Source organism: Cygnus olor, chromosome 8 (assembly GCF_009769625.2).
Source record: "Cygnus olor isolate bCygOlo1 chromosome 8, bCygOlo1.pri.v2, whole genome shotgun sequence".
NCBI classification, from domain to species: Eukaryota; Metazoa; Chordata; class Aves; order Anseriformes; family Anatidae; genus Cygnus; species Cygnus olor.
The window spans coordinates 22,978,310-23,001,463 of NC_049176.1; the positions used below are offsets into that span (position 1 = coordinate 22,978,310).

The 23,154-nt window shown below is 47.9% G+C and overlaps 2 protein-coding genes and 2 long non-coding RNA genes across 7 annotated transcripts in view; 1 reads left to right on the plus strand and 3 right to left on the minus strand.

Annotated features, from left to right (window-relative positions):
- Positions 1–524: 524 nt before the first annotated feature.
- Positions 525–11,920, plus strand: LOC121074188 (nuclear autoantigenic sperm protein). Of its 2 annotated transcripts, XM_040565938.1 has the most exons (15): positions 525–682; positions 1,758–1,808; positions 2,386–2,496; positions 3,042–3,122; positions 3,696–3,793; positions 4,512–5,408; positions 6,799–6,881; positions 7,664–7,749; positions 7,872–7,945; positions 8,996–9,184; positions 9,411–9,577; positions 9,983–10,036; positions 10,131–10,202; positions 11,139–11,270; positions 11,759–11,920. In XM_040565938.1, the coding sequence occupies exons 1-15, from the start codon at positions 621–623 to the stop codon at positions 11,810–11,812; spliced, it is 2,211 nt and encodes a 736-aa protein (XP_040421872.1). In that variant the 5' UTR covers positions 525–620; the 3' UTR covers positions 11,813–11,920. The 2 variants fall into 2 exon arrangements, with proteins under 2 accessions (XP_040421872.1, XP_040421873.1); XM_040565939.1 differs by lacking the exon at positions 11,139–11,270.
- A 643-nt stretch (positions 11,921–12,563) lies between these two features.
- Positions 12,564–14,510, minus strand: LOC121074359. Its single transcript, XR_005822290.1, has 7 exons — positions 14,386–14,510; positions 14,212–14,314; positions 14,044–14,103; positions 13,642–13,963; positions 13,366–13,526; positions 13,010–13,158; positions 12,564–12,699 (listed from the first exon to the last, which is right to left on the minus strand). It is a non-coding gene; the product is annotated as an uncharacterized LOC121074359 (long non-coding RNA).
- A 112-nt stretch (positions 14,511–14,622) lies between these two features.
- Positions 14,623–16,046, minus strand: LOC121074360. The gene is made up of 3 exons (XR_005822291.1): positions 15,547–16,046; positions 15,034–15,436; positions 14,623–14,833 (listed from the first exon to the last, which is right to left on the minus strand). It is a non-coding gene; the product is annotated as an uncharacterized LOC121074360 (long non-coding RNA).
- A 1,210-nt stretch (positions 16,047–17,256) lies between these two features.
- The window catches only part of GPBP1L1 (GC-rich promoter binding protein 1 like 1), a 33,193-nt gene continuing 27,295 nt past the window's right edge, over positions 17,257–23,154 (minus strand). For all 3 annotated transcript variants that reach the window (XM_040566362.1, XM_040566364.1, XM_040566363.1), the window contains 5 exons: positions 22,807–22,947; positions 20,270–20,428; positions 19,367–19,491; positions 18,409–18,511; positions 17,257–18,178 (listed from right to left, as the gene is read on the minus strand). In XM_040566362.1, the coding sequence (XP_040422296.1) occupies positions 18,032–18,178; positions 18,409–18,511; positions 19,367–19,491; positions 20,270–20,428; positions 22,807–22,947 (675 nt within the window). In that variant the 3' untranslated portion in view covers positions 17,257–18,031. The remainder of the gene's footprint in view (positions 18,179–18,408; positions 18,512–19,366; positions 19,492–20,269; positions 20,429–22,806; positions 22,948–23,154) is intronic.

Consider the following 23,154-nt stretch of genomic DNA (forward strand, 5'->3'; position numbering starts at 1 on the left):
AGACTGGGCATTTTCACCCTAAGAGAAGTGCAATCCCTGCTTTGCTCTTCCTGAAATAATTTTATTCGAGCTTTTATTGCCCCTCGCCTTACCGCGGCGGGGGCCCGGGGCACTTTTTGGGGTTATGTCCCTGGACGGGAGGGGGGCGGTCCCGTGAAGCTCCGCAGCGTTAAGTGGAAGCCGCACGGGGAGCAGCCGAGGCCGGGCCCCCCTCACGGCGGTGCCCTCACAAGATGTCCGCCCCGCGGCCCGCCCGGCCGCCCCGGTCCGGCGGGCAGTCCTGGAGCAGCGCCCCGGACTACAATTCCCAGCACGCCCCGCGGCAGCCGGAACGCCGTTTCCTCTCTCCTCCCCGCCTCGCTTGGCACTACACTTCCCAGCGGGCAGCGCGGTGCAGCGGCGGCTGCCGCCTCTCGGGACTACGCTTCCCAGGGAGCGCCGCGCGGCGGCGCCCTGAGAGCCGGGCGGTGTGCCTGCGCGCGGCATGCTGGGAGCTGTAGTTCGGCGGCTGCGTGCGCGCGCCGCGAGGCGGGCCGGGGCGTGTCCTGAGGGGTATATAGGCGGCCGGAGGGGTAGGGGTCTGCACTCTGCCGCCGCCGCCCCTGTCTCCAGCAGCTTCTATGCAATCCTCGGCCGTCGCCGCTGCCCCCCGCGTCGAGCCCGCGTCGGCCTCCCCGACTAGGTAGGGCGGCGCGGGGCCGGCCCCGGGCCCGCTGTGTGCGTATGGTGCCCCGGGGGGGGGGCGGCGGGGGTGAGGGGGCCGCTCCCCGTGCGGCTGACTGGGAACGAGGGATTGGGGGCGGCGGGCGGACTTCCTTGGGACGAGGGGGGGGGAGCGTGGGGGCCGGGGGGCGCTGACTGGGCTCGGTGCCCCCTCACCTCCACCCCCCCCCCCCTCGCGGGCGGTGGTACGTGCCGCCCCGCTCCGCCGCGGCCAGCTGGGCCCGCTCGGCTCGCGCCGAGCCACCACGTGACCCCTGCGCGGCTGCTGCCATCTTTGTTGGGGGCAGCCGCCGCCGAACCTGCCCGGAGAGGGTGGGGGGGGGAGCGGTCACGTGGCGCGGGGCCGTCAGCCCGTGAGGAGCCGCCGGCGGGGTTTGGCGCCAAGGGCGGGGGCGGGGCGGCGGCGAGGCGGGAAGGGGCCATTGTCTGTGAGGGGCCGCCGGGCCTGTCACGGGCACGGCGTCCGCGGCTCGGCCTCTGTTCTAGCGGAAATAAACAAATAAACAACCCTCAGACCCTGGTTTAACGCGTATAAATGAAGAAAGAGCCCTCGGACTTTGACTTAACGCAAACAAATCAGAAAACAGCCCTCAGATTTCGGTTTAACGCGAATAAACAACCCTCAGTCTTTGATTTAGCGCAAACAAATGAGTAAATAGCCCTCGGTCTTCGACTTAACACACGTAAATACATAAACAACCTTCTCTCTTTGACTTAACACACATAAATAAGTAAATAACCCTCTCTCTTTGACTTAACACACATAAATAAATAAATAAGTAAATACTCCTCAGTCTCTGGCCTAACACAAATAAATACATAACCCTCCCTCTTTGAGTTAACACACGTAAATAAACCGACAAATAACCCCTGCGTGCACAACTAACTGACTAACCCCCCACCTTGTCACTCTCCCCAAAACGCTGAGGACTGGCGGCGGTGGCTGGGCACCGGTAACCTGCTACGGCCCCTGGCCTCGCGCCTCCGCCCGCGCTGTGACGACGCTCACGCCCTGCTGCTCCTGTCCCTTGCAGGATGGAAGAGGAACTGGCCGCCCCCTCCACCTCCGCCGACAAAGCAGACGGGTGAGTGGGGCTCCGGGTGCTGCTGGGATCTTGATGAGGGAGGTGGCGCTGGGGGGCTCTCACCTGGGACAGGTGTGTGGCTCTCCTTGTCCTGCTGTCCTGTGGGCATCTGCCCATGTCCCGTCCTGAGGTACGGGGTGGGAACGTGCCCTCTGCAGCACCCTGCTTGAGGTGCACTGAACTGAAACCGAGGCTCACGTCCATCCGTCTCCTCAGGTGCATCGTCAGAAGCTATAACTTGCACTTACTCTTCTCTTCTTTCAGCTGGCAAAGCCCTGTGCAGCACTGTGTTACATTGCTGTGCAGCCCCTGGTATATTCTATTGAGCATCCTTTGTCATGCCCAAGTCTGACACCCTCTTCTTGCAGCAGTTGTTAGAATTAACCTATTTGGCTTTGGGCATCAAAACTAAAAGCTGCTCCAGACTTTTAAATAAAATCTTGGTGCTGCCAGTCGCTTTAATGTCTGCAGCTCACTTAAATTGAGCTGACTAGGTCTTGAGAGCTGGGTATGAATCCGACGTGTACTTTTCTGATTACTATGGAAACTAACAATTCTGCATTTGATTTTCTCCTAGTGTGGATGTGGATGGAGAATCCAAGAAACTGTTGGGTTTAGGACAGAAACACTTGGTAATGGGGAATATTCCAGCTGCTGTTAATGCATTCCAGGAAGCTGCAAGCTTACTGTAAGTAGTAAAATGTTTTGTGTATTTTTGTAAGGACTGGCTTTCAGCTTGACTACACTGATGTGGTTCATACAAGATTTAGGTTTTTACATTATGTATGTTGCCATATTTATAATGCAACTGACGAGAGTGCTTAGGTGTAGGACAATACTGTAGTTGCTGTGTAATGTGGACAGCTTTTGTAATGATAATTGTTTGTGCGGTTCTGTAGGAAGGAAAAAGGATTTGAAATTTTATTTTGCCTCACATAGTTCTCATGTAGTCTGTTAATGTGAAAATAAAGGAGTCGTGTAACTTGCCCATTCTTCACTAGTCTTGATCAGTCCCCAAGGGTGATACGTCTTGGGTTTTTAGATTAACTTGCTTTGCTGGATGCTTCTGAGATACAGCTCTAAATAAGTGAGAGGGACATTCGTCCATTGTTCGAAAATGGAAGACGAGCTTAGGAAACTGATTCTTCGTGTCCAGGAACTCTTAGCTTTAAAGTTCAGGTATCAAAACCTCCAAAACCGACAGAGGCAAATAATGCTTCATTACTTTTGTAGGGGTAAAAAATATGGTGAGACAGCGGATGAGTGTGCAGAAGCTTTTTTTTATTATGGAAAATCTCTCCTGGAGTTGGCAAGGTACGCTAACAGTTGCTCATTTATGGTGCCTGTCCTTAAATGTATGGTACGCTTCCTTCAGGTGGTTTATAGGTGAACAGTAAGTAATGGGTGTGCATCTTGTCCAGAGAAATAGGAGTGACTGTCTTAAGAGGCTGTAAAACTCAATTTCTGAGAGTGAAAAATGGTATCAGAAATAAAGCTTCTGGCAGAAAAACATTCCAAAGTAGTATAGGTACTATCTGCTGTGGCTTGTTCACTGTTATTTAAGCAATGCTTTGTAGTAGCTGCATTTTTTAGGAACCATTTGACAAATATCCATACTTCTCTGGAGGGAAATGTTATTTACAATGTTAGTAAGTACGTTTGTCTTCTAAGCACCTGTTCCTGTCAAGGAAGCATGCAGCGTGTCAGGCATCCAGATCAAGAGTCTGGCTGGGGTAACAGAGTTTTGTCCTCGTATAGGCAGGGTTGTGCTACAGCCTCGTATGCACAGAGTTACGCTGGGTGGAACAGGCCATGGTGTTGTAGCTTCTATGGTTAAAGTGGTGTAATTACAAGAGCCAAGGGATAACAAACTCTTATTCCCTTTAGAATGGAAAATGGTGTATTGGGAAATGCCTTAGAAGGGGTGCAGGTTGAAGAGGAAGGAGAGAAAGCTGAAGACGATTCCGCCTTACCGGCTGCTGATGGTATGTAAAGCGGTCGGTCGTGCCATGGAGGTACCGAGCTGCATTTTCTTGTCTAAATGGTCCAAGTCCTGAATGTTGATATCCCAGGTAGTCAGAAGCATTCTGTTCAAACTCCTAGCAGCCAGAACGGACTATTTTGTTCTTTTAGTCTTGCTTAAAGATTGAACAAAACCTCCCAAACTTCTACGAGAAACTGATTGCATAAGCATGTGTGAAGGGTCACCAGATGTCTGTGTCCTGAAACACTGCGTTCAGACTTGCTTTCCTGAGCTTCAGTCAACTTGAACTGCTTTGTAACCTTGTGGCAGTACAGTGTCTGTAGTAGGACAGGTCAGTCTCTAAATAAAGTCCAAGGATGGTAACTATTTTATCCTACCTGCAGCTGGAGGTAATACAGGAATTCCTGTCGATCCAGACTCTTAAAGCACTGGCATCTCTTGCTTAGCTGTGACTAAAAATGCTAGCGCGCAAAACTGCACGCTGCTTGAGCGGCCGCTTGCAATAATTCAGTCTGGGGAAGGGGAAGGGATTTGCTTAGTTCAACTATGTTGGTTGCATCCTAATAGCTTGTGTTCTGAAAAGGAAGTTTTTAGGAGCGTCATTTAACTTGACGACAAACCAACACGCTGGCTGAGGGTCTGAGGGTGGTGTTGTCAGTGCCCGTTAATGTCTTTATCACTAAACTCGAAGAAATGTTTATGCTTCCTCAATCATGTAGAAGAAGCAAGGGAGGAGTTGAGAGAACAGGTATATAACGCCATGGGGGAAAAAGAAGAGGCCAAAAAGTCTACAGAAGGAGCTCCAGTGCTAACTGAGAAGGAAGTCAAAACGGAGGATGTGGAAATGGAAGATGGGACGGAAGAAAAGCCAAGGGAAGAAGCAACTGCTGACGTGGACGTAAAGGTTGAAGAGGCTAAAGAGAAGGCAGAGGCTTCTGTGGAAAAAGAATTAATTTCAGAAGAGCAAAAGCAGCAGATGGCTGTGGAAAAGACGACTACAAAAGAGGAGGCAGCTGTGGAAGAGAAGGCAGTGGAAAAAGAGCAGAATACAAAGCATGAAGAAGAGGTAGCAGAGGCAACTGAGGAGAAGGACAGAATGACAGAAGTGTCAGACAAGGAACCAAAGGCGGCTGTGGAAGAGGCTAAGTCCACAGAAGCAGCTGTGGAAGAGAAGGGAGAGGCAGGAGAGCAGACAACAGAAGCAACAGAAAAAGAGGCAGCCGTCAAAAAGGGAGAGGCTATAGAAGGGCAGGCAGAGGCAGCCGTGGAAGAGAAGGCATTGTCACAAGAAGCGACAGCGAAAGGGCAGGCAGCCGTCACTGCGGAGCAGAAAGAAGCTGCAGAAGGGCAGGCAGAGGCAGCTGAGCAGAAGAAGGTGGAGGAGAAAGAGCCGGTAGAGACGGCTACAGAAGAGAAACCAGCTGAATCTAAAGAGACAGAGTCCTCAAAGGAACCAGTGCCCACAGAGGGCAACGAACCATCTAATGACGTGGAAGAAAAGGCTGAAGTAGCAGCTAAGGTAGAGAAAGAGGAAAAGAAAGATGACCTGATGGAAGAGGGTGAAGGTGCTAAGGTAGAAAAAGAAGAGAAAGATGACCTGATGGAAGAGGGAGAAGGTAACAGTGAGGAGAAAAGTACTTGTGGGTGGATGACTTGATGGATTTGGCTAACAATGGGTAAAGTGTTCCATTCAGAATTTTCTGTTTGCCTTAGAATAAGGAAAAGGCACTGTAAAGGGGCTCTTGGGGATTTTATATCCAAGTAACTGGTTTTGGTAAAGTTTCAAGGAACAGTGAATAGTCTCAGTTTTCTCTAGACTAACGCTTAACTAACTGCAAAGCAAATCTTGCTTTAAAGCAAACTTACAGCCCTGTGAGATCTGTAAGTAATGGCTAGGCTGGTGGAGAATACTGAATGGATGTTCACTTGCATGCGTCTGGGTTTACTGCACTAACCTCCAAATAACTTGAAGCACACGTTGCCCCTGGTTATAACTGTATTTTATTTTAAAACAGTGGAGCAGGAAAATAAGAACAGCTGAATGCAAAACCAAGATGGTAAATTTACTTTTCAGGGGGCAGGGAAGGAACTTTCCATTAGAGTCTTTCTGGTAGTAATTAAAAGTGACGGTTTGGCTGGAGAACCTAAACTTAATTTGCCCTGGGACTTGAAGGCTTATTGCATCTAGTGCAGTCTTCCAGCTACCTAGCTTTTTCTGCCATTCTGCTTCCCTGCTTCATTATGGCTGTTGTCAGGATTACGTTAAGTTGCCTGGCAGAACGTGTACGCTTTGCTAACGTAGTACGTGCGTGGTCTTAGAAGGCCATTGCCTTCTGTGGGACAAGTTAATCAGTAAACTGATAATTGCAGCTTGGCTTGTCAGCAGCTCAGCTGCACGGGAAGAGCCTTGTTGAGGAGTGGCAAGTCTTCAGACTGAACAGTTCTGTGTGCTGAAAGGGCTCGTACTGCTCAGCACAGTGAACGCCGAGTGGTGAAGCAGTGCCTAGAGAGGTGTCTGGCCACAGTGCAAACCAAGAGAGTAGTTACCCACTCTTACTTGTCCTGTGAAAGGACTGAAATGAGGAATGTGAATTCAGAAATGGTCTTATCTGTACGCAGCTTGGCAGCTATCTTGCTGGAAACGCTTGTTATCTGTAGCATGAAGTCCAACAACTGACCAGTGCCTCCAGGGCTGCTCAGGATCCCACGGCTTCAGTGGGGGTTCACAATGCATTTGTGAGAACTGACTTCTAGGTAAGTTTCCGTTCTAGTATGAAGTTAAACTTAAATCAAGGACTAAGGTTGCCTTGAACTACCTTAGTCTACAGGGCTAACAATTTCAGCAAGATGGCTGCTGCTGGGAATCTGATGTTACCTGTGCCCTTCTCACGTCCCACCTCTAACCTCTCCCTGGAAGGATAAGGGCTGGATAAAATATTCTGCCTGGCTCCATGTGAAGGAAGCATCGTAACAGCAAGTGTTCTCATTCAACTACTTTCCTTCTAGAAACAGAAGAATCTGAAGAGGAAGATAAAGAAAATGATAAAGCTGAAGATGATAAGGAGAATGAATTGACAGTGGAAGACAAGGTGAGACTGCTGAGCTCTGATATTGGTGCTCTTGAAGGAGCGTAATGTCTGTCTAAATGTCCCTTTAAGTTTGTAAAAGCTCATTTGTGTTTCATTTAGTCCTGCGTAGGAAATCCCTTCTGTTTAGAAACCAGCATTGCCGAAGGAAGGGACATCACTATGCATAGTCTGTATTGTAGGACCTTCTTTTTTTTTTTTCTGTGATCTTGTGTTTATTTAGCTAACACTGAAACAAATGCCTACAGACTATAGGCTGGTAACGCAGCCTGGTAAATGCAGGGGTGGGCTTCAGCAGGGAGGGCTGCTTTAGCTTGTCACTACAGTTACTTATTTGAAACAGTTCTTTGTTGGTTTTTGTTGTTGTCTCACTGTACGCATTGAGTGCACCCAGTCCATTAAGTCATGATTAAGATGGGGAATTTATGGAAAGTGTTGTGCTGCTTAAATCTGAGGAGTTAGCTTGATGGAGCAGTTTGTACTGGAAGAAGTCTGAGCCCTATCTGCATGTTGCTAAGCATGATAGACACCTGTCAACTAGAATACCTCTGCATTAAACTACTCTAATGGAGCTCAAAAGCCTATTTAAAAAAAATAAAGGAACATCAATGCCTTTTTTTTTTTTTTAAAGGAACATTAACTCCTTCAGTGATTAGCTTATCTTAATAGTAATGTAAGCGCCTGTCTTATTCTCAGGATAATACTGGTGTTCGGTGCCCTGTTATTTCTGGGGAAGGCGGAGGGGAAAGGCTGTATCAACTGATGACATAAACGTGCATTTCTAGTCTTTACAGGAAAGCGAGGAGGAAGAAATTGGAAATCTTGAGCTAGCCTGGGACATGCTGGAGTTAGCGAAAGTCATCTACAAGAGGTAAAAAATCAAGCTGTAATTTGGTTGTCTGCGAGAGAGTGGGAGGGAGTTGGGAGGTGGTGTAGGCATAATGCTAGGTATTTAGGTGTTCTCATGGAAATGGCTTTTTTTCCTTGATTTAGAAAAGAAACGAAAGAAGCTCAGCTCCATGCGGCTCAGGCTCATCTAAAGCTAGGAGAAGTCAGCATTGAATCTGGTAAGCAGTGCTAATTCTTATATGTAAAGTGCTGGGTTTCATTTTGTCACTTCCTATTTCATACTTCAGAATGAGTAGAGGTAACTGCAGTCTGATAAGATGGAGGGGCACATGTTTTTTCTAGTTATAATAGTACAGCCTCATGAGAAGCTTTTTTCATCGATGGATGAACAAGTGAGTTCCTTAAACAGGATATTCCATGCTATTCCAGAAGAGCAGGAGGAAGAGATGAGTAAGAGCTGGTGTTAGAGCAGAGCACGAGGCTGTTTCATAGACAGGGTTTGGTTAGCCTCAGAAATTGGGGAAGACTCTTTCCTTATGGAAGTACTCAGTCACTGAGCTCAGAGGGAAGTGTCAGGTGCCAAGCCACTTCTGGAACATAAAGACCGCAAATAAAAAATGGCTGATACTATTGGACTTTCTAAAATAGTGTGGTACAGCTGGGAAAGACCCTGATGCACCAGGAAAACATAGGTAGCAAGCCTCAGGTTTGTGCCTTCTAACATGTCTGTCTGCCCTTCACTTGAAAGCATGTTTGTTTTTTATTTGATCTTGTTAAATCAAAGTAGGGGTGTCATCATGGGAAATAATGTGACAGGCTTCTGGACAAAGGTTACAAAGTGAGGGTTGTGTTTTGTGTCACTAGAGCACTCAGTGGGCTGCTGGACTGGAGAAGGTAGCAGGGGAGTACTCGCCTCCAGACCAGCTGCAGTTCTGACCAGTTACGTTCAACTCATGATAGGGAACATAGCAGGATTAGTGTGCCTGGTTTTGACTTGGCTGTTTAGTTTATTGTGGTATCGTAAATAGACAAAGCACCTAGAGGAAATGGACTCGGTCTTTTTCTGAGGGGAAGGCAGCGTTGGACTGTGAGCGCTGTCACCTGCTAATAGGAGAGCAGCCTGTCGCTGAGCTTAACTTACATTCCCTGGTAGTTCTCTTCTTGGACTGTATGAAGTGGAATAAAATACGTAGTAACTGAACAAGGGTGTAGATGATGCTTAGATAAATGCCTGTTGTTTGTAAAGACCGTATGGCTTGCTCCTATAGAAAACTATGTGCAGGCTATAGAGGAGTTTCAGGCCTGTCTGGCCCTGCAGCAGAAATACCTGGAGGCTCACGACCGCCTGCTTGCCGAAAGCCACTACCAGCTGGCGCTGGCCTACCACTACAACAGCCAGTTCGACGAGGCCGTTCTGCAGTTTGGCAAATCCGTAGAAGTCATTGACAAGAGAATGGGTGAGTAGATGTCTGAAATGGCCTCGCAAAACAGAGAGCTTTCACAAATCAAAACTGACTTTGTTAATTGCCCTGTTACCTTGTCATGCAAACGTTTGGTAACAGCCTGCACTAACATCTGAACAGTCAAACAGCACCTGTTGGTGGGCACTTGCCTCTGGGAATTGATAACTGGGCAGTGACTTTGTGTGGAGGGTGTTTTGCCATCATAACGATGTCGTTCTAGCAATGCTTACTGAACGAATAAAGAAGGCAGAAAGTGGGTCCCCTGAAGATGAGAAGGAGATTGAAGAACTAAAAGGACTTCTCCCTGAAATCAAAGAAAAGATAGAGGATTCAAAGGAGTCTCAAAAGAGCGCAAGAGTAGCTGAGCTGGCACTGAAAGCAACTCTGGTTAGTACATCCTGCTGTTTCCTTTCAAGCAAACATTCTTCCAGTGAGATTTGAAGTAAACCAGTTCAGATCAAGAAGAGAATTAAGACAGCTGACATCTGAAAAGATTAATAGTAAATACACTGAAATTAATTGCTCCAAACTAAACTGGACTTTGATAGGCTACTAGAGTAATTAAATACGTAAAGGCTAGAAATGATAGTTAAGTCAAATGTGAGACTTAAATGAGTGTTACATCATTACGTGAACCTTTCTTCTGTCTATCCTGTATATAAGTGTAGAAGCAGAATGTAAAGTTAAGACATGGAGTTGGGTTTTCTTCCACTTTCGAAACTAGTACATTGGCCGTGTGTGAATAGATGGCAGAACGTGCTGCTTAGCTGGTGTTCTTCTGCTTTCCTTAAGGTTGGAACTACGTCTGGCTTTGCACAAAGTGAAGACAGTGGTTCGGTTTCCACAGTAAGTCGAACAAAGATAGATGTTGAAGAATTCATGTCTGCTTTGAAAATTGCTGTTTGCTGTTAGTGATGTGTCATTGTCTGTTTTGTAATAGATTCCAGTAAGAAAAGCAGCAGATGGAGCATCTCAGTGTGTTACAGACATCTCTCACCTGGTCAGGAAAAAGGTGAGTTCAGAAATGACTAGCTGAACAGAGAGGTTAAGCCAGTGGTACTTTAACAACCTAATTGGATTTCTTAGCTCAAGGCTTTTCCTCAACTTAGTTCTGTAACACCTGGAAAAAGAAAAACACTCTAAAAGTAATAAGAGATCGCGTGTGAAACTCCTTTCCACTGGGAGCTAATCAGTCTGGGAACCATCCAGCCTCCAGGAGACTAGTTGGTGATGGTTCAGCTCTCTGCCTGACCCACACTGGTTTAACTTCAGAGCTGAATTGTGTGGCTTGTGGAGGTGTTCTGAACAAATGCCCTGCTCTGCTGAGAGCATGCAAGAAGAGCAGGGCGGTGTATAGATCTCGAAAATAAAAAAAAAAATAAAGGCAATTAACCAGGCTGAATTGGATTCCCTTCTTTCCAAGTGGAAATGGAGAATTGGACTTGCAAAATACCAAAGGCAAATTGCCTCTTAATGAGAAAATAAGATACTTTTAAAAGAACCTAGTGCTCAATGTATAGTGTTTTTTTTTTGCCCCCAGAACTGATATTGCTGATATTGCTAAAATCATCCAGTATGGAATCTTGTTTTTTATATTGTATAGTGTTGTGGCACAGCCTTGTCAGTTATATTAGCCTGTGTGAGAGTTCAGGTTTGCCTGGAGTGATTTTTACAATCACAGCAGTAACATGCTCCCCTGCCAAACTCTAACTAAGGATAATTCTGCATTATAGATACTAGCACTTGAATAATATCCAACTGGTTATACTTTGTGATTGAGACCTTTGTTCCAAAGCTTCAGAGCTTTGTTTAAATCCTAGTACTTAAGTATTTATCTTGAACCTGGCAAGTAGAGGTCGAGTAGATAATGTGCAATGACATCTAGATGCTAACTTTCTAAAAACACTTAAATTTGTCCATAGTGAAGACTAAACAATTTTGTCCTCAGAGGAAACCAGAGGAGGAGACTCACCAGGGAGACAATGAAGCTAAGAAATCTAAACCAGAACCGGCTGTCAATGGTGGTGGTGGTGATGCTGCCCCCAGTGGAAATGAGGTTGCAGAAAAAATGGAAGAGGAGGTGGGCAGTAGAGTCAGGAGTTGGTGCCTTGTGTTTTCTTTTTTTTCCTTCCCCTTCTGTTAAGGAGTGGTTTTGTGCCTGGTTGGTTTTATTGCCTGCTGGTCTTCACGGGGCTTCCTGCACGACGGGGAGTATTCCAAGCTGATGGGATGCATGTTGTGCTGGGGTGTCTGATGCCAAGTGAGCTGGGCAGATAACAGGCTGCGCAGCTGACGGGTGGGACAGGAACGTGTGTGCTGGGGCTCTGGGGTTTGTTGGGCTGAACTACAGCACAGGGCCTGTTACTGCAGCAGAGTGCTCCAGGGTTTTAATATTTCTCACCTGGGCTACACTTGTTAATGTCTGTTGTAGTTGTGGGCTCTGAAGACCAGCAAAGCATGCCTAGTTTTGTTTTCAAACTGCAAAAACAGTGAACTGCTGCATGAATTGATGCTGTAATGCGGTGTTTTGTTTTGTTTCTTAAATCAAATCTTTCTCTTTTCTTTTAGACAGAGAAGAGGCCACAAGCAGAATCAGGGGCTACAGTTGAAAGCACAGTATGATAATTCTTTAACCTTGGACACTCCTCTCCTTACAAGGAAAATGGTTTTGTATATAGTGTATTTTTTCACTTTTTGGCAACTTTTGTATGACTTCAATAAAGATTGTAAGCAAATGTTCCCTGTCTTGCCCTTCCTATTAAAAGCTCCCCCCTCTGCTCCTCATGGCCCTGGGGGTGCAGATCTTCCTCCCGGCCCCTGCTGGGCTCCCTGCTCCTGGGCAAAGCCTGGCCCGCTGCTGTGGCACCTCCCCTGGCCCTGGGGGTGTTGGGGAGGTGTGATAAGAGCTTGTCTGGCCCCTGCAGCCAGTGCGGGTTTTCAGCCTGGCCTGCTCAACCTCCACCTGTGCCCTTCTGCTCTGGCAGAACGTGTGTTCACACAGGAGCAGGGGTTGGTGGCGCCTTGCAAGCACTTTGGCGGTGCTTCCCTTGTCCTGAAGCCCTTCCCAGGGGTGTTTGTGCTGGAGATTGTGTTCCCTACCTCCTTTCTGGCTTGCGTTGGGCAAACTGCTGCATTGGCCACGTTCATGGTGGCTGGGACGAGAGCACAGAGGTGGCCACAATTTAGACCCAAAGTTTCGCAGTGTTTCAGTGCTGGGCGTGAATTTCTGCATCAGGGCTGGGGCAGGGGCCCCGCTCTGCCCACCTGCACTTGCAGGACCTGGTGGTGGAGGGGGCATGTGCCCCCAGCCCTCTGCCTGTCGTGGGGGGACAGGTACATTTGTCGAAAAAGAAGGCCGAGAAGTGAAGAGCAGCAGGGGAAGCCATTTATTAAACACCCAGCCCAGGGCCTCCAGTATGCGGGAGGAAATCTTGCTGTGTTTTTTGCTGCTTCCTGGCTTGAGCCATGGGTACAGCCTGTGAAGCTTCTAAAAGTGGCTTGGGATGTGTCTGATGGGGTAAGCAGCAGGGAAAGGGGGGGAGAAGAAAAGTTGTGCTTCTCTTTCCCTCCTGCTGTTCCCCAGGCTGACCAGGACAAAATGACCCCGGTGTGTGGGCAATGACAATGCATGCCGCCCCTCCCCTGCTGCCAAAATTCCCAGCGCCTCCTTGGACCCAGGATGGCCCCATGCACATCCCTCAAACATCACCATTCCCCAGCGGGCCCCAAGCCTGCAGCTGTAACAGCTTTTGCCATCCCTTTATCACTCTGGTCTTTAGTAACGCCCCGATTTCCTGCTCCAGCCCATCCCCATCTCACCTCCGGGGGGGTTTGTGCTCTGCTGGCGGCTCCCGAGCAGGAGGGGGGTCCTCCAGGGCTGCGATGGGGATGCCAGGGAGGCTGGGGGCGGCGGGCAGGCGGCTGGGGGCTGGGGGGCTGCCTGGCCCCAGGGCTGGTCCCGGAGGCTCCTGGGGAAGGAGAAACCTGGCGTTAATGGCACTGGGAAGAGGGCCTGTGGTCACAGAGCATATCATGCCCACAGTTCAGCACCTGGGGGAGGGTGGGGGGGGGGGAATACATCCTGCTGCAGCCAAGGGAGCAAATGTTGAACTGGTACCCTGGAAATCCCCCTCCCGGGCGAGGGGCTCCTCTGCACCCCGGGACGACGCTCTTACCGTGAGAAACCCTGGCAGAGACCGGGCTGGTGGGAGCTGGGGGGGTGGGAGGACGGGGGGGACCGCCCGCGGCCCCGTCCCCTCCGCTTGGCGTCTCAGCATCCCCACCTCTGCCTGCAGCTGGGCCAGGTCCTCTGCGTGCTGCTGGGCCGCCAGCGAGCCTGGGGATGGTGGCTCGTCACCGTGGTCCCAGGGTGCTCATCTGGCTGCCAGCCCACAGGCAGCAGGGTGCTGTGGGGAGGCAGTCGGTGGGTGCCCCGTCTCCCAGTCACATACTGGCATCAGCTCTCCTCGCCTTCCGGACCTTCAGTGCCAGGAGCTCGTCCTCCAGCCGCTGGTTCTCCAGCTCCACGGCCAGCAGCACCGCATCAAGGTCCTGCGTGCCGGCCCTGGGGCGCTCTGATGGCATGGCCGGGGGCTGCCTCAGTGGGGACAGGGGGCCAGAACCCCAGGCTGGGATCTGCACTGGGGCTGCCACTTACCTGTCCTCCGTGCTGCCCTTTTCTCCAGCGCTGTGGCCTCCACCTGGAGGTCGAGCAGATGGGCCAGGATGGCCGCGTCATGGCCACCACTGCGCAGGTAGGACAGCATCAGGGCCCTACCATGGCACCAGTGTCAGCTGCAGGGCATGGGGCGGGGGGGGTGGGGGGGGTGGGCTCAGCTTTGCAGCACCCTCACCTGGCCTCAGCAGCAAGCGGCCCGGAAGGCGGCAGGAGGGCACTGAGGTGTAGGGCGGTCCTGGGGTGAAAATGGGCCAACTGGGGGGCAAAGGCCCCTTTTTGGGGAGCACCCTGGACGCTTCCCCCGGAGGGGTGCTGAGCCCTGCTCGCCGTAGCTGGGACTCACCCTCCGTGCAGGTGTCCGGCCTCACCCCGCAGTGCCTCTGGGGATCGCCTGGGCTTCGGCCGCAGCTGCTCATCCGCCAGCACCGCCAGGCGCTGGCACAGCCCTGCAGGGTGGCAAAACGTGTTACCCCAGGAACCACAGCCCCATCACCACAAAACCTCTGCCAGTGCCTACCTGCTCTCTGCTGCTCCAGCTGCTGGGTCCTGGCCCGGATTTCAGCCACATAGTGCTTGTGGGCTTCCAGCAGCTCTGGTGCTCGCAGGTGCCCCTGTGGCACGGCCGGCCGCTGGCTGGGCTCTCCCTGCGGCATAGGGGGAGGCAGTGGGCAGGAGGCACGAGCCCCACAGGGCTGGGGACAAAGCCTGCACCCCGCTGTGGGTGAGTGGAGCTGGTGAGGTGGGCACACCTCCTTTGTCAGCCCCCTGGCAGCAGGCTGCTGGGTGCTGTGGCCACCAGGCTCGGTGGCACGGAGCAGGGTCCTCTCGCGGGGTGTGAGGACGCCCCCCAGGGGCATCCCCCGGGCTCGCCTTGGCCCCCGTGGTCCCAGCATGGCCAGAGGGAGCCCAGAAAGCAGGAGGAGATGGTGTTGCTCGGCGTGGTCTCCATTCTGGGACATCCCAACCTCAGGGAGGTAAACAAGAAGGCAAAAAAAAAAAAAAAAAAAAAGCTGAATACCATAAACTTTTCTGACTTTTCCAAACTAAGCACTTAGGGGTGCAGCGTCCCCCATCTCAGAGTGGGATGCATCCAGCTGACGCCAGCAGGACACCCCATTTCCTCACCCACGTCCCCATCCCCACATCTGACCCAACCTCGCGGTACCGAGGGGTCCTGAAGCCTCCTGACCCTGCCTGGGCACCCCCTGGGGCCATGGGAGCTGCTGTCCACCGGTGTCCCAACGCAGAGCCGCTCCTGGTGTGCCCGCAGCAGCGGCCGGGAGCTGAATGCCATGCGGCAGCTGGGGCAGGTGAAGGCTCCTGCACCTGGCATTGGGCACCCTGCAGAAAGAACACCCAAATCGCACCCGTGTGAGCCCAGCCTGGGTCAGGGTCCCTCCTCTGGCCGGGGCTGCCGCACTGACCTGCTCGGGGTGAGGTGGCTGCTGGCTGTGGCGGTGTTTGGTTGCCAAGGTGGGAAGGGAGGTGCTGAGGTGCTGGGCAGGCCCTGCCCAGGCTGGCAGTGAGGGCGGTGGTGCAAGGCTGGCAGGGCCAACAGCTCCCAGAGCCTGTCAGGACCATTACGGTGCCGCGTGTCCAGGAAATACCACTGCTGCCTCTGTGGGGCTGTAGCCCCTGGCCTTGTCCCACCCCAACCCACTGCAGAAACCACCCTCACCTGCAGTTAACAGCCCATCAGCCTCAGCCCCTTCCATCTTGGCCGGTTTCAGACCTTTCCCCACCCCGTGAAGCGCCCTGCCTCACACCCGGCCATCACCGTGCTTTGCCCTGCAGCCATCCCCTGCTGGCTGGCTCTTCAGCTGCCACCTCCATAATTTAGCTCCCAGGGGTTCCTGAGCCATGTTCCCCTCAGCACCGCCCTCAGTCCCGGCCCTGTTTTACAAGCCCTGAGGTGAGGAGCGCCCACTGGCTCTTCTCAGTGGTGGCGGCCTCCCTCCCGCCTCACCCCATGACACCAGGCACAGGCCCTCAGCAGTTCGCTTCAGAAAAATCCACTCTGCTGCCTGCTGTTCCCCAAAGTAAGCCCGTACCTTCTCAGTACTTTCACCAGTGTTTGAACCCCACAAGGCCTGTCAGAGGACAGAGGCAGGGAAGCTGAAAGGAGCCGGGCATCAAGGGCCCATAAGGCACCTCAGGCTTTGGTGTCCCCACCCCAGGCAGAGCCCTGACGTGACCCAGGAATCAGAGCAATCCCCTGCTGCTTTTCAACAGCCCATTACATGTGGACTTGTTTTAAACTTACCTAGCTTATTGACAATAATCCGTTCTCATAATTTTTACACCTAACTTCCTACATCAGGGAGGGGGCAGGAGCAGCACATTAAACTAAACCCATACAGCTTTTACAGACAAGTCACATTTGAAAGGAGCCGAGTGGTACGACCTTTAAAAAGGAGGATATGACCTGTGAAATGTCTTACAGAAGCCCAAGTGCTTCCCAGAGCACTCCCCAGCAGACCCAGTGACGAGAGCAGCTTCCAGCCAGCAGGGATGAAGAAATACCTGCTGCCAGCCCTCCTCACAGGCAGGAGGTTAACATCAGTGTCAGCATCCAAGTGAGAATGTGAGCTAAAAAGCACAGCTAGAACAGTATACATCTGCTAGAAATGTTCCCTCGAGTACTGATGCAGAGACATGGCTAAGCACCATAATTTCATTACACATCTATCCTTTCTGCCTGACCAGCAGGAGTGGATTGAAAAACAAGACCAATGGTGAAATCCTGCCCCTGCTGAAGGCAGACTGTCCCCCTCAGTTTGGTGAGACCACGATCTCTTATTTGATGTGCAACTCCATCCAACCAACTTGCAAGCAGTGGACAACCATGCGAATACTTTCCGATCCAAAATGTTTGTGTACAAGCTGAACTTCAAACAGACAGTGAAATAGCTTAGGCCACAACTGAGTTGTTTGTAAAATCCTTTTTAATCTAATAGAAATGTTTTCATGAATTTTTAAAAAAGATTTCAATGAAAACAGCTTTGGATTCAGACATACCCTTGCCATGTTGTGAACATAAACAGCAGCATTGCACTAGGAACAGGAAGTGACACCGACCAGTCGAGCTTCACTATTTTGTATGAAGCGGAAAAAAAAGCAAACTGCTTTAGTGGAAGATAATTCAAATTATTTTAATTTATTTTTTTTAAAAAAGACAAAACCAAATATGGGCTATCATCTCACCATTGTCTTCCCTCTCCCCTTTTAAAGGAAGAATTTAGCTTCTGCAGTCTGAGCTACAGCAATGTTTGCCAAGTGGAAAAAATACAGTGGGAGAAGCAGCTATTTAACCCCAGTACTATTAGAACCCCAAAGTTGCAAGTCCCTTTAGAGGAAAGCTTTTCTTACATAAGAAAGACAATTAGAATTGGCAAACTGATGCAAAATATTTATTCCAAGTTAGTTATTTTTGATGCAGTAGTTTTTCCCCCTCATACAGACTCAATGTGATAGTCACTTTTTTAAATCTGTAAATAATGTTATCAAAATAATCTTAATCTTTGAAATCTCACAAAAAATTTATATTTTACAATCCACCCTGAATATCAAGGCTGCAAGAAGAAGAACACAAACAATTCCTATATCCAAATATTTTACAGCTGTACCCAAAAAAAGAAAACCACAAACGCCTGGTTAAGTGATGAAGCTCCCCGAGCCGCCAAAAAAAAATAAAATAAAAAATTCATGTTATTAGCATTAATTTAACATAATTAGAACTTCAATAGCCATTTTGTCATTGACAATGATTGTTTTAGCACATTGTTACCGCACGACATTATGTAATGCAGGCGGCACTGTTAGAAGCTTGTTGTTGCAAAGATCAGTCAGTCACTGGTATCCTGCTTACAAGACTGAACTTGTGCACTGCCCCACAAGGGATTTTTGTCAAAATTTTGCTAGCTGCACAAACTTCTATAAGCATTAGGGCAAAACCAAAAGAAAAAGCTAAAGAAGCCAATTTCTCTCTTCTTTGGGATACAATTATTTCCCTTGTGCATGAAGTATCAACAACAGAAGAAAAAACTGAACAGACTGGAGACAGAATAAACTCTGTTTAGTTTATACAACCCCAAACACATGTTGAACTATGAACTGAGTTTATTGGGTTGATTTTATTTATTTCAATTTTCTTGTGCCCAGTCTCAGGCATCGTCATCTGAAGTTTCACTGCTACTAGTTTCTGTGTCTGAGTCCTCAATCTTTGTCTTAAAAGTGCTTCTCCAGTGGAACAACAGGCTGGAGCCGCGGCCCTGAAGAAATCCATTCTTCCCAAATCCATTTCTTCTTCGCTGTAGGAATGAAAGCAAGTTTTAAAATAAGCACGAGTATGGAGAATAACTGTCCCTAGCCATCTGTGGACATCAGTTATATGTTTAACTGTATATACACATGCTCTGTATGGATAATTTAGAGTCATCAATTGGACTACAATTTCATTAGTTGTCTTCTACACTACAGGAGATGTTTAAGAAGGGAAAGGGTGAAGAACAGTCACAAGTAGTAGGAGTTTGAAACATACCTGCTCTGATTTAATTTGGAACTCTTTGAGCTCATCCTCCGTGAGGGGAAGGTAATTCTCATCATTTTCAGGATATTCCTGCCATCCCATTTCTTTCAATAACCTGATTTGTGGAAAAAGGGCACAGGAATTAAAGCAAGGGAACAAAGGCAAAGGAGAGAACAGTTTGTCCATGAAGCACAAGGTTCAGTATTGCATTACTTCAAATTCACCAGGCAATCTTCTGTATCACAGACCACTTCAACAATGCTTAGTGTTTACCCAACGTTTTTCATACTCAATGTCTTTTACAAATATTTAATCACCAGCAGTCCTGTACAATGGGTGAATAACTAGTGTGGCAGAAGGAAAATAAAGCAGAGATTTGAAATTCTACCCAAGGACACTGAAGGAGGATGTGACGCAATCAAACCAGCACCTTAGCTCAGGATCTTCTAAAAGTTACTATCCACTCATACAGATACTCACACACTGCTTAATCACTGAAGCAAGATACAAGCTGAGATACTAAGCAAATACTTTCTTAACTCTCTCCCATGTTTACAGCCTTTAAGGCAGCACAAGAGCATTCCAAGTACAGACAGTAAAAGAAGTGTGAGGGTGTATCTTCAGACTCCACATCATTACATGTAGGACATCCACTTACAAATTAACCAGAATCATGCACTGCCTCACCATGCAGGCAGGTAAATATCTAGGCAGTGTTAACACACAAGGATGTGGCATTAGAGAAGTACAGGAACTTAATTACAGACCACGGCAAAGTCTTGGCTCAGCTGTCAGCGTCTTGTTTTACTTTCAGTAAGACTCCACCCAGCCCAGCACTAGTAATGAAACCCACACCTCTAGTCCAGCTTTGTGTACTTCCCAGAAATTTTTTTGGAATAGTTTTTCTCCTCACACAGTCCAAGGACTCACCCTCCTTTACTCCAGACACCTTGTTTTTCCATTTCCTCACCTGTGTTCTGCTTCCAATGAGTGAGAGAGGTTTTCCCCCTCCTCTGGCAAAGGAAGAGAAAGGCCATTTTGATGGCAATTCTCTTCCCAATTTTCCTTTGGTTCTGGTGTGCTGTTGCTCTCCATCTAAAGAAAAAAAAGGAAGCAAAGTGTGTACAGACCATGCTGACAGCACAGTTTGAAGTTCAAGCTTCTGCTCTTGGGGGTAAATCAAAGCCTTTTCACCTCAAGTCAGTGCTTTCAACAGAGCCTGGGCTGACAGTGGTTTAAAAGCAACTTCTACCTATCTGTGACAAGACAACACGATATGAATGTCACTTGGTAGACTGCACTTTGATGTAAAGGGAGTAAGTGTTGCCATTACACAGCCGTAATCAGTGGCTTCAGAAAGAGAATACCAAGAAAACCCCTCTCTTAAAGATGTCCTTTACATACACATTAAGACACAGACTTCCACATTCAGGGTTCTGGTCCAAGCCTGGGGCTCAAGCCGCTACCCTGCACTTTTTACAAGCACTGAATTCAGCTTTCCTATGAATCCAGTTTGACAAGGAAGTTTGAAAGTAAACTAAGACTTTAAAACATGGAATTGTTCAACCCCTGAGAGAATCCTTGCAAGACTCTAGATTAACTTCTCTATCTTCTCCTTCCCTTCCACCTCATTTATTACTTACCCTTTTGCATTTCATCATGTTACATATCTCCTTTCATCACAGTGCTGTGCGCTACCTCTGCTAACATGTGTATCAGACCGATGGAAGTCATTCATTTCCTCCACCACAGCCTGAATTATATACACTGCTTTTTTTCAGTACCCAACTCTTTAAATACATCATGATCATGTATGTATGAGAGAAGGGGGAGGATGGGTGGACAACACGGGGCAGGGGTGCAGTGATCTTACATCATCCAGCTTGTCGCATTCTCTGTTCTCTGTTATCTCCCCATTCCTATCATCTTTCAGTGCCTTCAGGAATTCGCTCTTTTTATCGGTGGTGCGGCGCATCAGTTTTGTCAAGCGCGAAGAGCAGATCTCGATGGGAGGGGTGGTGCTGGAAGGACTCTGGACAAAGAAGGAAGAATACAGAGACTTTAAACTGTACTGCTACGAAGATGAGGCCCTCTTCAGAGTCTGTACCTTCAAATGCTCATCAGCTCCTGGACTAGCTCTTAAACCCTTAAGAAATCTAATTTCAAATGCTCATCAAAATACTGAATGGTGTTGTGTACACACTTCTTCCCTTACCAGCATGTTCCCACCTATCGCTACCAGCTCTAATTTTTTCTTCCTCTAGGTGTCAATTCACGTGGCCACGAATACATTTATTTTGTTCCTTGGCAACGTAACTCTCTTAAGTAATGCTGGAGGCTACAACAGAATATGGAGGCAAAAAACTTTTTGCAGGACTCATCCCACAAAATTAAAAAATCAGGGAGATTAGACTCAGTTCAAATTTGTGTCTTAAGCCATTCTGGCTGCCTCTACCCTGAAATTTAAGCTTTGGGGTGGTAATCTCTTTTCAGGGAGTGGTACATCATTAACCAACTGTATGTGAAACAGGTAGCCACAGTCTTCGTATCCTCTCCTGGTGAGCATGCTGCTGATTCTTGCCTACGAACACTCACAACCCAGATAATTCTGTGCCTAGCCAGTCACAGACAGCCCTTGACCCTGTGGTAAATCTGCTCAGCTGAATTCCTGAACCCAAGGTAACCTCCCACGCTCTTCAACAGTGCTTTACTTTCTTAATTTTCATCTTTGAACCAGGCATAAGGCACAACAGTTTGCACATAAGCAGTGCCTCAGCCATGACAGTACAATTAAAACACTGCTAACCAAGATGAATTTCAATTTAATGTTTCATCATTTTGAGTGGACATGGGAAAGAAATTTAAAAACATGTTGTGTGAAAGTTCCCAATATCATATACAGACCTTGTATCTGGCTACTCTAAGATGAGGAATTCAGCCACTTATATAAATACCTGCCTGACCCAGAATCTTGCATGCAAAGCTATTCTTTTTCCTCTCTTGCTTTGGTTATCTTTTTCTCAATACAAAAGCAGAGTTCAATTTCCTAAAGCATGTGGCTTCCCCTCCTGCCTTTTTTTTAATTTAAAAAAACAGAAAACAAAAAACAAAACTAGGGTGAGAGAGTTGCAAATTCAGGCTCTTCAAAATAAACCTCCTTTACAAAGTGTTTTTATCATACCACATAGTGCTCTAAGCAAAGACTAAGGGAACTAAAATATTTAGCAGAGCAAAAACAGGCAGCAACTGCTGCTTATGCTTCTCATGCCTATTTCACATGAAACACCGGCGTGCAATAATGCCTGTGAGGTAAGTGTGCGCTGAAAGTAATGCCTTATGGTGAACACTTCTCAGCTAGCCTTTTCAGATTTTGCCTCATTCAACACCGCCCTGCACAAATCAGCAATTGTACAAGGCATAAGTGTCTTAATATTAGGATGAAAAGCTGGCGTAGTACTTAAAAATTAAAGCTTTAAACATGGTAATTAGTTTGACTGTAGGCAACACAAAGTAACCATCAACAAAGGAGACTTAGAACTAGATGTCTCCTGGTAATTTGGAATACTCTGCTAAAACCACTTGAGCTTTTTGATAGAAGTAGCCTTTTTACCAGTACTATACAGAACTGCCATGGTCCTGTGCTTCCATACTGCATGTCTCCAACATATTCAAAGAAAAAAATGTATTCTAAGTGTTCAAAGTTATTCAATGACATTTTTCTACTAAGCTTTGTGGACTTTCAAGCTCCAGAACAGCATTTTGCATACAAGCTAAAAAATGAACCACAGAAATGCTGGCCAAAACACGTCAAGTCCCACTTACTGCTGAAGTGTTAAGAAATTTACATTCAGAAATTTTCTCTACACTTCATACCAAAAGTGGAGGTAAGTCAGCTTTAACTTCAGCAGATCACCTCCTACCAGCGTTAAAAACAGACACCTAGATGAAGACGTAGACATGTTGAATCCCTTCAAAGTTCACTGCTTATATGCTGTTATTCTCCTACAGAAAGTAAGGCAGATCCTTCTCCTCCACTTTCTTTTCCCATATGGGAATCAGTTTACCATACGCTTCACATCTGTTCTTGGTATCTGCACTCCAATAGCACACCAAATCTATGTACGTTTAGCTATGCAACACTAGTCAAATTATTTTTTAATTTCTTTTTTAAATCTGAGGGGGAATCCTAATATATTTGGACAAACACCAATGGCATTGTCTTTACATTCAGGGAAACCACATTTTTCTTTTAGTGTATCAGAGATGTCGCAGGATGTACTAAGAACACACAAGCAAGTCATTATTCAAGAGTACAAAGCTAGGTAGCACATGCAGGAAGGACCTTACATTTAAGCTACAGTAGGTGACAGTGATAAAGTTCCCATCATATCCCCAGACCTAATCCCTTACCTCTTTGGGAGATGTAAGGACTGAGCCACTTGCCAGTACCGCTGGTTTGGTTACAGACACTGGACTGGTAAAGGCAGAGTCACGGCTGGAAGAAAGCGAGCCTGGTTTATGTTCATTTCTGTTGGCTTTCCATGGACTTGGCTATAGTAAAAAGAACACAAAATATACAGAAAACAATAAATGGTAAAGCACTAGAGTGGGTTGCTTGCAAGCAGTAAAACAAACATTGTATTGACTGAAATTGCCTGTTGTATGGATTTTTTTCCTCCCTCTACAAGAACTTTCTCAAAAAGTTTACTCCTAAATCCATTAGCTTTTTCCTGTCATCTTCTGTTTTGCCCAAGCCAC